This window comes from Stegodyphus dumicola, chromosome 7 (genome assembly GCF_044657685.1).
Source record: "Stegodyphus dumicola isolate Sdum_Otavi_A_Nest chromosome 7, ASM4465768v1".
Taxonomy (NCBI): domain Eukaryota; kingdom Metazoa; phylum Arthropoda; class Arachnida; order Araneae; family Eresidae; genus Stegodyphus; species Stegodyphus dumicola.
This window is the reverse complement of record NC_140774.1, coordinates 38,916,691-38,931,554: the sequence shown is the minus strand read 5'-3', so window position 1 is coordinate 38,931,554 and position 14,864 is coordinate 38,916,691. Positions and strand designations below refer to the sequence as shown.

At 30.8% G+C, this 14,864-nt stretch overlaps 1 protein-coding gene across 2 annotated transcripts in view; it reads right to left on the bottom strand.

Annotated features, from left to right (window-relative positions):
• Nucleotides 1-14,864, bottom strand: part of Cap-D2 (CAP-D2 condensin subunit) — a 209,003-nt gene that overhangs the window by 38,286 nt on the left and 155,853 nt on the right. For both annotated transcript variants that reach the window (XM_085820101.1, XM_085820100.1), the window contains exons 14-17: nucleotides 13,544-13,797; nucleotides 11,404-11,485; nucleotides 6,449-6,621; nucleotides 3,896-4,034 (exon numbers count right to left, since the gene is read on the bottom strand). In XM_085820101.1, coding sequence (XP_085676227.1) covers nucleotides 3,896-4,034; nucleotides 6,449-6,621; nucleotides 11,404-11,485; nucleotides 13,544-13,797 — 648 coding nt within the window. The remainder of the gene's footprint in view (nucleotides 1-3,895; nucleotides 4,035-6,448; nucleotides 6,622-11,403; nucleotides 11,486-13,543; nucleotides 13,798-14,864) is intronic.

Below are 14,864 nucleotides of genomic sequence, written 5' to 3'. Positions count from 1 at the left end.
CAAATTTGGGCTTCCAGATGCCCATATTCAGAGGAGAATTACGTTATTCAAAATTTGATGGCTCTAGGTACCATTGTTTTATCACAATATGAGAAACATACATACATTTATGCAGATTCTTCATTATTTAATTTCATTAAACATAACACAAGCGATAATGTTTGGTGGCAACAGTTTGAAAAGTGATATGGACATTTACAGTGAATTGAAGCAAAATGCCAAAACAAAATTAATAGCCCTTCTGAGCTAATGCTCCTTTGGGCTAATAAAACTGGAACCAAGGAAAAAAAGGGCCATGCAACAAAAAATATTATTTAATAATTTATTTGCATTAACAGTATATTAAGTTTACACAACAGCTGTTATAAAATACCTATTATGTGGCTGAATTTAAGTACAATTTAATTAATTTTAAATTATTTTTTTAAATGCAAGGCATAAACAAACAGCGTTTAATACACCCTAGGAATTGATCATCATTTTTTATTATGCTAGAAAGACTATATAAGAGGATAAAAGAAATATTTTGGAAAAAACAGTTTCTGGCTTCTCAGTTTTTTCAAACTGAGAAGCCAGAAAGTACAGCAACATTTGCAAATGAAACAAAAATTTTAAAATAATAAATCTTTCAATTGCTCCCCCCCCAAAAGGAAAATCACATTTTTGGGGGGGGGGAAGGTGAATATGTAGATCTGAAGCAATTTGATGAGCTTACTGATGTTATTTCTTATTTGTTTTTAAAGCTAATCACAGGAATAGAATTTAAATTTAGTCAAGCAGATGACATCTTTAAAATTTTCAAGTATATGCCTTTCTATTTTTGTCCAGCTACAAACATAATTTTTACTAATATTGCATCATTTTAAAAGATATTGGGCATTGGCAGGTCCGCTATCGGCTTTTGAAAAGTAGCATGAACATGAAAAACAAATGTAATCATTAGCTAGTGGATAGATCTATCACTAGCATTCAGTCCAAAGTTATGATAAAAGTCATTTGATGCACTTTTTAATGTGTTTCAGATTTCATCAATCCTTATTAGTGAGTTTCTTAAACTTCCCATACTAATGATTAGACCTAGACTTTCATATCCTTTTCAGCTCAAGATTAAATTACTCACAATAAGTAAAGGCACATTCTTTTCAGCATACTTCTCTTTGAGTGAATGAAAAACTCAAAGTCTCCAACCATCAAAACCTCATCTGAATGAACACAACTCTTCTTATGGCAAAATGTTTTCATAACATTAATGTCTGTGCTTTTCAGGTATGGTGATAATCATGTGTAACCCAGATATATAATTAAGTTCAAACGGATGCAATCATATCTTTGGATCATGACTTAACACATATTACACTTAAGAATGACCACTGTTTTTTTCAGCCTATAGAGAATATTAATTTTTTTCCAAAGGGGGAAATAGTACGAAAGATTTTATATACTAGGTTATCTTTGCCTTTGATATATGTTTGATGTAAGTTCTACCATCATTTATTAAAAATGAAGTAAATTACTTATAATGATGGAATTGATATCACAACAGAAAACAAAATGTTATGCAACAAGTTATTGATGATGATCATATTTAAATATTTGATCTAACATAAAATTTGGGGGGGGGACACCTTTGATTTTACAGATTTATGGATTAAAAAGTTTACACAAATCTGGAAATTCCAGATTTGAGAAAGTATAAAATCTGGAATTCAGGTTATTCCAGACCATAATCACCCCTGATTAATTAAGACCTTAAAGAAATAGCAATGGTTTCCCTTCTTTGCTTACAGCAAGTAAAATATTGAAAATTACGACTCCCAAATAGGATAAAATTTGATTATTTTATTATGAAAAAGTATATTCATGTCACTTGGTCATGAGAAGAAGTGCTTTCATCAAAGAATTTAAGGAAAACTTGCCTGCTTTTATGCTACACATAAGAAAAACCATTAAACCATAATGCAGTTTATCCATTCAGCAGCTGGAAATACAGTCTAGGAAAATTATTGTGTTTCATCATTTTTAGTTTTAGTTTTTGAGCCTCTAAGCCAAGGCAAAACAAATAGGTTTTTATTTCTATTATTATTTATAGGTTTTTATTCTATTATTATATTTCTATTATTACTGCTTTTCTCATTATGAACATGGCTTGCTTTGAAACTGAGAAATTCATTTAGACAACATGCACATTTTTAGGGAAAACCTTTCTCTAATGCTTTTCCATAAATTAAACTCTTAACTGTCTTATGACCAGGGCTGTGGAGTCGGTAGGGAAAATGACTGACTCTGACTCCTGGAATTTTAAAGACACCGTCTTCCTCACAGATCCTTTTAAATTTAGTTAGTTTGCCTTTCTTCCATTATATGTATATATATGTAAACATATACACATGGGTTACAGCTTATTTTTTTTTTTTTAATATAAAAGGAGTAATAGATTCTACAGAAAAAAATTGATGGCATAGCAAATTATTTATATTATTAGCATTTATTATGAAATGCAAAAACTGGCATTAGTTATTTCTAAGAAACACTATAGCTTGAGCAAGATCTTCTTTGTTGGATGGCCATAGATCCGATTTGATAAACTTCAAAGCTGAGAAGAGTCTTTCCACACTAACTTGAGTAGGAGGAAGAGCGGTTACTGTTAGGGCTACTTCTTTTAACTTTTCAGGATAGATTTTTATAAGTTCTAAAAAAGGTGTCTCGCAAGTGCAATCATATTTCTCTATTTCTTCAAAGGCCATGTAGAAATCTTGTTTGTATTTTTTCAGTTTTATACTAAAGGCTCTTTATTTTCATTCCTTTTTGCCTTAGCATTTTCAATATTATTCAAAAATATTTCTCAAAAACTAATTCATCACTGGAAGAGGATGCTAGAGACTCAACTGCAATGTCTGCAGCTTCACTGTCCCGATTTGAATTCTCCAATTGTTCTGAGAATAATTTCATTCTTAATGAAAGTTCATAGACAGTTTTCTTTGCCTTTTTAATTTGTTCGTCACCCAAGAAAATTCATTCATCAAAATTGTTTCGGATCTACATGTATTGAAGTCAGCAAGATTTCATTGTCTAGCCAACTAGTTTCTCTTTTCTTCATTGAAGAAATTCCTTCTGCAATAAATCCTTCATCTCAGAAAGAACAAACATCCCATTCTTCCATTCTCGCCTCCCATCAATTCTTCAGATTGCAGCTTTTTTGAGCTATATGCAGTATAGAAAGAAGAGTTTCCAATTCTGCAAGATCATTCCACAGTCTTTCTGTTAGTGAAAGATTAGGGTTATCTACATGTTCTAAAAAAGTTCTTAATTCTAACAACCTCTTTATCAATAATTGCTCCTTTTCCTGCTCGCTTCCTAAGAATGGCATCAATTTTGGGAGTTCTTGCTGTTATTGCTGCTTACCTAAATTTAATAGTGAAATTTGTAACTGAATGAACCAGTTTAATCACTTATGGCAAATATCACACCCATCTTCCTCCCTTATATTTATTTATTAATATATCAATGAAATAGAAAATAATAGTAATAATAATAATAATAGAAAATAATTATTTATTAATGTATATTGTCCATAAATAAAAATAATAACTCAGCTTGTCATTAATTTTTTTTTCAATTCATTTTAATTTCATTTTAAATTGAAACTGTCCAATAAAAACTAGAGTCGGAGTCGACCTGTTTTTAGCGACTCTAGCTCTGACTCCTTTTATCCCCAAATCTGCCCGACTCCGATTCCGACTCCACAGCCCTGCTCATGACATTATTTTAGTTATTGAACAACAGTTTGTATCAGTCTAATATGCCATAACTTTGTCAGTTAAAAACCAGAATAAAAGTATACCAGTACAATAAAGTTTTAAAATGCAGTAAATTTTCTCTAGAAATTTTCACTTACCTTCCCTCTAGCTTTTTCATTAGTTTTACAAAGTACTCTAAGAGCATATTTTGCCAACTGAAAGTTCTGCTCCGCTTCCGCACTTAATCCATGTTCAACTAAACCATCAATGTTTTTGGTCATGGATGCAGGTTGAACTCTATGCAACACAAAAGGGAAATAAAATTTGAATTTTAAATCAATGTCTTTGTAAACATAGTCATTAAAATTAAGATGCTAATGTTTGCTAAGAAGAAGTTGCTTAGTTTACAAGACTTTGATTCTCTGCAAAAAGTTAATATTGATATTTACTATTATAAAAAGAAGTTGGAATCTGCCTAACAGCTTAATTACCTTCACAGAAGTTGCCAGTTCCTCAAAATGCATCAAACTCTGGCAATTGCACAAAACAATTCTTCATGCAGTCACGAGCTTAACAGTTTTTCAGTTTTAGCAAACTGAAAAATACTGATGTTTATTTTTCTTTCTCCTTTTATTTTGAGGGGGTATTTTAATGAATTTTATGCAAAAATTGAGAAATATTTTGTCTTTAAGTCTTTTAAAATATATGTTTGTGGGATTTGTCTGGCAGTGAAAGAAATTGTGGTATAATTTCCACAAGCATAAAATATTTTTTGCTACAGAATTGCTAAAGGGAATCGTTGTTTTGAATCTATTCTTAAAGCGATTGCTACAAATCTTCTATGAAAGTTAAAGAAACAAAAACTTGTTTGTAAGTTTATTGATCGACTTTTGAAAAAAATTATAATATGCATAAGAATTATAAATATATTTGTAATAAATTTTTTGCAATTATAAGTCATCGTTTTTTTTTTTTTTTTTTCCTCTGTAAAAATCGCCAAACTGTACAAAGAAAGTACTTCTTGGTACACACATGAAGTTATTAGCAGAAGTTTTAATATAATTATACAAGTGAATAAACAAATCATGAATGATAATAAAATAAATGAAATTTTTTGCATTGTTTAAATTACTAGAGCTTATTTTGAGTTACATCATACAGCTAATACAAAAGCCCATTAAAAATATATCCGAGCTTGCTTTTTTTGGTGGGAAGTACTTTAATTTAGGAGCGGCTGTTGGTAGATATTGTGCATTTTCACATTACTTGTATGAATATTCTCCTGTTTCAGTTCCTAACAGTTAGTCTGAAATCTGACAAGCTTTCAGTAAACTACCTCATTCATTATGTGGCAGCGAGTGAGGTAGTGTAGTCAAAGTTCATAGGATTTTCACAGAGTGATGGAAAGAGTGGAGCAGTTGCATGGTATTAAATTTGCCCAAAAGCTTAAGAACCAACGCTCTTCAAAATAATATCTGAGATTCTTCAAGATTTTAGCAAAAATGCAACAAGTATAACGAACATTAAGAAGCAGTCACACAAACATTTCAGGATGGCTAGATGTCAGTGGATAAGTTTTCTATAGGCCTTTAAACAAGCTTAAATGATCAAAAAGATCAGTTCAACAAAAAGATCAGTTGTATTGTATTGCAATATCCTAATTGTATACACTGCATATTGAATGAAATTACAATTTTTAAAGTTGACTTACCTATTTCAGAACTATTTCAGTCCCATCTATGCTCAGAATTTTATACTTTTCAGATAAATAAAAATAATTGAACCAGCAATTCTTAATGTAATCCAAGCAAACACAGAAAAATTGAAAATCCACCACCGAAGTTGGGGGGGGACAACTATGGAACTTTACAATGGGCAAGTAATTGCTTATAACGCTGTTCGTAACATACATTTAATAACAGATGAACTATTTATGACATGCGTAGAATGCCAATGACATCTCATCATTTTACAGAAACATCGTACATTCTTCTTTCTTCTTACACTTCATAAGTTGAATTCGATCAAATCCGGTTAAATCAGCAAAATGTGTGGAATGTAGGAAAATGCTAAACACTGCTTTGATAAGATCAGTATTTATTTACATTTTTTTGCATATCGAATGTAACAAACAGAAAATCAGTCACTGTTCTTTTGATTTTTTGGTGGCTTAATGTTTCCACTCTGGTAAAAGAAAAATCGTCTGCAAAGAGTTTCACAATTGGCGCTTCAGTATGGCAAACGATGTCTCCACAAGTACAGTGGTATGTTTTCCCTTTAAATGCATATTTTGTTTCTCTTTATACACATTTTTTTTAAGATGAAGAAAGGTTATCCTGTAGCTTACAGAGTTGATGCGATAGACAAAAACTGAGATTATTTTTGGATTCAGAGGCCAAAAGTTAGTCAGTAACAAATCACAGATCTAAGAAAACAAAATTGCTGTTCCCCAGTGCAATCATCCCCCCCCAAAGGAAGTCTGTCATTATATAGAGAAGTAGTTGCATCAAAATGTTTTACAAAGATGCAATGAGAAATTGATGATTTAATTTCTAAAAATTTAATAATATAAAATTCTGCACTGTTATAGTAATAAAATTAACTATTCTTAAAAATTAAAAAAATAAGTCAAGAAATAATATGCTTTTAAAATAAACATGGTAAACATTTAAAATTAGAAAAAAAAATATTATAGAAATAAAAAAACTCACTCAACCATCATGCTTAACAGAGTTAAAATTGCTATCTTCTCTTCAATGCTTAGTACTGTTACTTTATCTTCTTTACTTTCTTTAGTAAGTGAAGATTGATTACTGCAGAAGCTTTTCCACAAAATATTGGGGACAGATAGTGGTATTTCCCCAAGTGTCACGAAATGTTTTACCTAATTGAAAAAACATGATAGAACTTCATGGTTCCAGACAAAAGCAAACATTTCTATAATGATTATTTTTACAAAGTAATATTATTTTTGAAAGTAAAATTATTGCTTATTTTTAATGCTTTCAGCACATTTAACTCATGGGATTATTTAGCTTTATATTTGCATACAATTAGAGCAAGGAATATTAATCAACTTCGATTTTGATCAACAGCATTCATTTGAGTACAATTATATTTCTGAAATATGCAGTTGTTCCTATTATTAAGTGATTTACAAATAAACTGGACTCTGAGCAGCTAACACTTCTAATGCACACTTTCTTTTTTCAATGTTTTTTTGACGTTTTCATAACTTTTATTTATGACTGTATCTTTTAATATTTCTGCATCTTTATCCATAGTTACATAAAATGGATTAAATAATTTGCAATTTATCAGGTTTAAATGGAAAGATCTGGGGTTTTTTCATTACATATAGATATTAAATTTTGCTTTATTTCAAGACTTTTAATATTAACAAAACTAAACAACAACAAAAACACCCTTTTTTCTTATACTTGTTCTTAGTTAAATGATCTGAGATTTGAAAATGTCTCAGGAAATTTAATATTTGACCTACTTTATTTTTTTCAATGGGAATTGAAAACTACACACATTCATAGCATTGCAAGATTTGAGATACAGCATCACTACACTGCAATGGCAGTGCAATACATATTTTTTATATATGCACTGCACTGGCATTGCAGCGTAGTGAATTAATTAATAATATTTAATATGCTATCTAAAAAATAATATGCAAGATTGTAAGCAGCATTGCAATTACAACTCAGTATTGATTTCAGTATGAAAACTTCAATTAAAACAGTAAAAACAAAATTGCATGTGCTAAGTAGAACTGAATGATTGAATAAACATAACAATCAGTCACGAAAAGGAAGATTCATACCCTTATTCTAAAGAATATTTCTTACAAGATCTTTATTTCAGATAAATATATGAATCGAGCAATAACTAAACAAACACATTTTTCAAATTGTCACTGAAGATTTAATATGAAGTGCTATCAATATCTGTGTTGTAGATTGGATACACTGTTACTAATATTATTCTGGAATCTACTCTGGTTCAAAACAACTGTCTTTTTGAGCTAATATCAACTAATTCTAAGAAACTTTTAAGGATTGATAACACAAGAAAAAATGTTGAGTACAATCAAATACCTAGCAATTCAGGAATATTATCTATTAGTTGAAGAATTAAGAATTCTTTGTACTTAATACATACAATTTTTTTTTTTTGTATTTACATTTTTATTTCTTTTATGTAGTATTCATAAGTTATGACATATCTTTTGATATTGGACCTGCTGGGTTTCAGATTTGAAGGCATCACCACAAATCTAAACAATTTTTATAGATGCATTTCATATAACCTGTTAGAAGTTTCTTATTAATTCCTGACAATCCCTAATGGCAGAATAAGTTGTATATATTCTATTACTTGCATTTGGAGCTTCGAAGCAAAAACAAGTATCTATTTGAGTTTTCTAGAGTTATGGCATTTTGAAGTGATGAATGTTTGAAATGAAGTCTGTAAATATCTGAGATATTGTGGTTGTAGAAAACCCAAGATAATATTTCAAAACCGGAAGGTCACGAGAAAACTCCAACAGAAGTTTGTGCTGAATAGTCAGTGAAACACAGTATAGTTTTCTGTTCAATGACTCACTTTCGTGAGGAAAGTTTTAAGCGTAAAAGATGACCGAAGGGCAGGAATACCCAAAACTTGCGCACATAAAGGATATGTGACATTTGTAGTGGTTCAAAAAGGAAGCCCAAAAAGCAATATATGAGAGAATATTATACACTGCAACAATTGTACAAGAATCAGGATATCATACCTTGATAAAAGAAAAATTTGTGCCTGATGCCTCTCATTGCCTGATTCAACTTTGTTGAAATGAAGGTGAAAGATTTCTGTCTTGAATAACCACCATTGGCAAAATATGGATTAGAGACTTTAATGTAGATTTTAAATTGCTTTCAGTCCAGTAAGAAAATTCATTTTCCCTGGGACACCAAAAATTTTTACATACAGAATAAAAGATGAAATAAATGATGATCTCTATCTATGATCAGCAAGAAATCATCACAATGATAGAATTCCATGAGGAAAAAGTGTAACTGCAGCATATGACTGTTAGTAGAGGTGAAACCTGAGCAGAAAAAATGTACAAAATTTATCTGATTTGCTTAGAGACAGGCAATGCATTCTAAATTATAATACACACTCAATAGTGAGAAATATGCAACAGAATTGCTCAAGAATGAATGGGAAATTTTACCTCACCCACCATAAAGTCTATGAATGCATGAATCCCGTACAAAACAATTATTCTCCAAAATTAACGAATCATGGTTTCTGAGACTGTTACTATTCAACAGGCTTAAATGATTAAGTACATAGCAAAGTACATGAGGGTTATCTGCTGCTTAAGGGAAGAGATGTCATTGTGAAAGACTTTTTAAGAAGAACTGATTCACATTCATGCTATCCCATTTGGCAGATCAATGCTCAGCCACTTGTAGGGACCATGGTTAGTGAGAAGCAGGAGCAGTTATACAGAACTGTAAAGCAAAGTCAAAGTTGTCAAATAAAATTAAACCATGGGGATTAGAGTGCATTATTTTTTAAATGGCATTCCTATTTGTTTTTTATACTGTCTGAATGGTCATTAGCTATTTTAAAAATATCATGGCCAAAGCAGTAACTCAAGCAAGAATTATGTGCCTTTTTTTATATTTTTTTTTGCCTTTGTTATTCTGACAACTAGTGCATAATGGACAGTTTGAAAAGGATTATATTATTATACACCTAAAATAATTTAAGAAATTAAATTATTGATTGATAAAGAAGCATGTCATTGTATTTTGATTTCTGCTTCCAAATGTTATATTAAAAAAAAATCAAACTTTTCTTTTTCTGAATGCGAGTTGCATTTAAAAGAACAAAAGGTCACATGTGGCTCATAAGCTACTGTAAAGAGCCAGAAAGTTGCAGTTTGGCCATGTCTAATATACAGTACAAAGTCCGTAATCCAGACTCATCGGGACATTGCCGATTCTGGATTAGGGTTTTTTCCGAATTATAAGATCATCAATTTAAATCTGGTAAGATGGGATGCAGAAATTATACAATTAAAAATATGAAGCCGTAATTTATGAAATAAAGAGCAATTATGATCTAAAGAGTATCAAATTTTACAAAAAAAGCTTAATATTTATTCGTTTACTTTATTAAACATTTCTTTCAATGCGCGCATGCGTAAAGCATAGTCAAAATTAGAAAATTGCAACCAGAAAACTATTTGATGTGTATTCGTGATATTTATGATGAGGAAATTGATTTAAATCATATCAAAGATGGAGTATATCGAGATGAAATACTACACTTAGTAAGGAATTATAAGCCGAATAAAATACAAACATCTGCTCTGAAGATGAGGATAGTGCTGACAGATCGACTTCCAGTTCATTACGCGCTACGATGCTTTCCCCCTTGCAGAGCAGCGTGAAATTGATAAACAGATTTCGGAATGGTTAGAGAAACAAATCATTAAACCAAGCTGTTCTGATTATGCAAGTAATATCGTGCTAAGTAGAAAAAAATGTGGTTCATTTAGACTATGTCTGGACTTAAAAGACACTTAAAACCTGGTGAATCCCTTTCTAAATATTTAATTGCCATGTGTGAAATAGCCAGTCGCAGTTCTGTTGATGATTCATCAATTCTTGATTATGTAATCAATGGGATATCCGATCAGAGTAGTAACAAAATTATTTTGTATGGGTGTAAAACTATTTCTGAATTTTTCTGAATTCAGAAATTTCCAGATAGGAAGAATAAGGGTTATTCAAATACTAACACACAAAATAATGTCCGCACCATATCTAATAAGAGTAAAGAACCAAGATGTTATAACTGTGGAAGTATAGGGCGCATAATGTATGCACATTCTTTACGCACATGCAAAAAATAATTTGTGGCTTTGAGGTCCGGATTATAGATCATTTCTGATAATGGACGTCTAGATTATGGACTTTGTACTGTATAACATAACAATCGTAAGATGATGCCTTTTCCCTTAACATACATTCCTGAGAGCATGTATTTTAAAGACACAACGTAATCTTTTAGAAGCATACTTAGGATCAGCTGGATTCATTGGATAGAGAAGAGAAAACAGTTCTGAAATCCAATGATGGCTTTATTTTGTTCTCCCATTCTTACTGTTGTTTGCAATTCCATACCTTCATTCCATGGTCAGAAATGAATACCCACATGCTTGTCTAATTGCAGTTTAATCTTATAAGACTTACTTGTAAGACTTATGAGATAGGAAAGAACACAGTAAACATAAAAGTAAAAATATTAGAACATTATTATTGATAGAATTGCATTGAAATAGCAATAGGGACTTAATTATTTGATTATGGTAATGCATTCTAAGGCTATCAGTATATAAGGAGGGTTGTCATTATGAAAAACCTTTCTAAAAGAAGCTGGCTTGAATTCACATTACACAATAAATAAATAAACAATAATAGGTACATAATTATGTATCACTTTGTACAGTCCATCATAGATATTAAATTTTATATGAAATTCTTAGATTCATACTTTTGCTTAAGAAATTTTAAAAGTATTTAATTTATTACATTTGTTTAAAAAAGAAAATTTTCTACAAACTGTATAAAGTTTTAAAAATGATAATACTTACAAACTCTTTAATGTTTTGAACGTCATCATTTGTAGCATCCTTAAGCAGAAGAATCAAATTTCCAACAATAATTGTATCTTCTCTGATAAAAATATACAAGTCATTAAAATACTGATTTATAAAGTATTAAACAACAATGATTTAATGATTTGATTACAATGTAAAAGTTTATAGTGAAAAGTTTTAATATAATAATGAAAATTAAGGAACAACTTCAGTATGCATATTTAAAGATGCTTTTTAAATGTTGAATTTTTTACTCTGTGAAACATGATAATTCTTATTTGAAAATAATTATGACAGTTTCTAATAAAATAACATTTAAACTTGAGGTGTTAGAATTCAAAATGAGTTTAACTTCTTAATATGAAAGAGAGGACAATTATTATCAAAATAAACTTAACTATCTAATGCATACAAAATATTTAAATATAATACTTACATACAAATATTTTAATCTCATTTACAAATGCAATATAACATGTTCTTTCCCTAGTTTGCATATTTTTACAAAATTGTTTACTTTTTTGATGTGTTAATATAACAATATTTTACATTAATTTAAAATTCACATAAAAATAACACACCAATTAGATATGCTTAATAGTAAGTAATATTAAACATCAGGAAATGCAGAATGTTTATCAAATAAATAAACATAATAGTAACTTTTAATTTTATAATTATTTGTGAAATATTTAAACACAATATCAATATTTCATATAAATATCCAATGCACAATAAAGTTCTAAAGATTTGAATGCTGTTATTATTAATATGCATTACATTTCAAGCACTTTGTAAGAGGAATTTATGACAGCATAAATAATTAAGAAATCTCTATCAACAGTTTAAGTGATTGTTATACTATGTATGAGCAACTACTAAAAATTATTGATGGCAGAATGATTTGAATGAGTTAGGAATTAGCAGAGATATAAATATAACATAAACAAATACAGATAACTGAAAAACCTATTTAGAACATACTGATTTTATTATAAATATTTATTTTTATATGAGAAATACATTGCAACAAAGCATTTAGTTAATAAATTTAACACAAATCTTATTATCTTTATCTCATCACTTTCCTAAAAGTGCCATATGCAAATAAAAGTACATATCATATATTCTGCCATATAACTCACACTTTTAACACAAAAAATGATATCATAATTTACAGGTGTGCATTATATGCTGGACATAAAAATGATAGATTTCAAAATAAGAAAAAGATGAACATATAAAAATTTGATTTCTGTATGTACCTATATGCTGTTACTAATGATTTTCTAGGACCCAGTGTGCAACACTTTCTTCCAGGGTAGGCCATTTCATTATTCTTTTCTCCAAAGCATATTCATTCTTCGGCATATTAATTATTGTATTTGGCATTTTTCTTCCAGTCACATGTGAAGCTTTCGCCAATACTAATCATCCTTACTGCAGCACAATTTAAACGACATTACATTTAAAACCCACACTATGTTTATTTTGTTTGGTAGGAGCCATATTTACTACTAAAAGGAACCCTAGATCAACTATATTTCAGCTAAAGCAAATGCGATTTACTAAAGCTTTTGATGTTCACTTCAAAATCATGGCCTTAAATAATGACAGAAAGAGGAAAAATCTGACTATTAATTCCGCGAATTCATTCGAGGTGGAAGTACGTTCATATCCCAAATTATTTACCCCTTTTTTCGAAACCACGGAATAACATTCTTGTGCACACCTGCATTGAATAGAACCCATGCTCTTTGCAGAGTTTTCCCTCAAGCATTTTCTCCATCACATACTGTTCCCCTTGTCACTTGTCAATTCAGTATGCCACTGTTCAAAAGCCCGCGAAAAATCTTCGAATGAATGACTTCAGAAGATTGCACATGTATCGTTCAGGTTTCTACCTAACGAAAAGGGTGTGAGTTGCATGGCGAATATACATAAAAATTAAGAAATACAGTTTGAAATTACAGGCGTATATTATATGCCAGAATATACGGTAATTGTTTTCATCCCTACTTATCTTTCTAAGAATTTAGTACTAGCATACAAATTCAAGCTAATACTCCAAATAAACTAAAATCATATTTTTATTATTTTAATACATAAATTAAATAAGTAACTCATATTATACCTCAGTTTTTCTCCATCAGTAAGATACAAACTTCTAAAAGCATTAAGAGCAGCATCTCTAACTGCAGCTTCTTTTGACCAAACAAGATTAAGAATTTCCTTAATTCCAACATTAGTACTTTTCACAGCATTTCCTGCTGCTGCAGCAGTAAAAAATTCAATTGCCTCAAGTATATCTGTTTGTGTTGAAGAGTGCAACAAAGAACACACAGGTTCTATTGTGCCATGGATGACTTCAGCAAAATTTAGTGTTTTCTAGGAAGGGGAAAAAAAAAAAAAAAACACTTTAAATTGATATATATGACATAGCTTTTATTTTATATTTTAAGGATAGTTATTTATTACAACAGGTTTGCCACTTAAACAGGAGAATGAAATTCTCTAACTTTTCCAGGTTTTCCAGTTGTGTTTTAAGAAAATTCCAGTCTATTTGAATGGTGCACGTTGGCTGTGCTGAGAGGTAAATTAATTATGGCACCAGTTAAAAACACAAAAATTTACCAATCACATTATGACTTATATATATAATTCCCAAAGCATTACTACACAATATAGTCACGTTAATGTGACCCCCTATCAAAAGCCAGAATAATCACTTTTCACAGAGCATACCGCTACAATACATGCAAGAAGAGAGTCAATTGGGTTTTTGAAGGAGTTCACTGGGATGTTGAGCAGTCCCGACTCCAGTGCAGAGGCCAGCTGCGCTAGGTTACGCGGTTGAGGATCCATGGCACAAACAATTCGATCGAGGTGGTCCCACATATTCTCGATTGGGTTTAAATCTGATGAGTTTGCTGACCAGGAAAAGAGGGTAAACTCATCCTGGTACTCTTCAAACTATGCACGTACACTGCAAGCTGTATGACACTTCGCATTGCCCTGTTGGTAGATGCCATCATTCTGAGGAAAAACAATTCACATGTAGAGGTGAACATGGCCAGCAAGGACAGATACATATTTCTGTTGATCCATCGTGCCTTCCGTAATGATGAGTGCAGCCAGAGAATACCACAAAAACATTACCCAGACCATGATGCTCTCTCCTGCACGGACCCTTCTGGCAATTTTTTCAGGGTGTTTGCTTTAAGACATTTCATGATCTTCTGTCCAATTGAGCATAAAAAGTGATTCATTGAAAAAAGCCCCATGTCACCACACATTGGACATCCAGTTGAGGTACTGGCATGCAAATTTCAGCCTTTGGTGCTGATGAACTGCAGTCAACATAGGTGCTTTATCCAGATGTCTTCTACAGTGGCCCACATGCAGTGACGTCCACAGAACCGTCATTGAGGAGACACTGTTCATAGCTCCTTTGT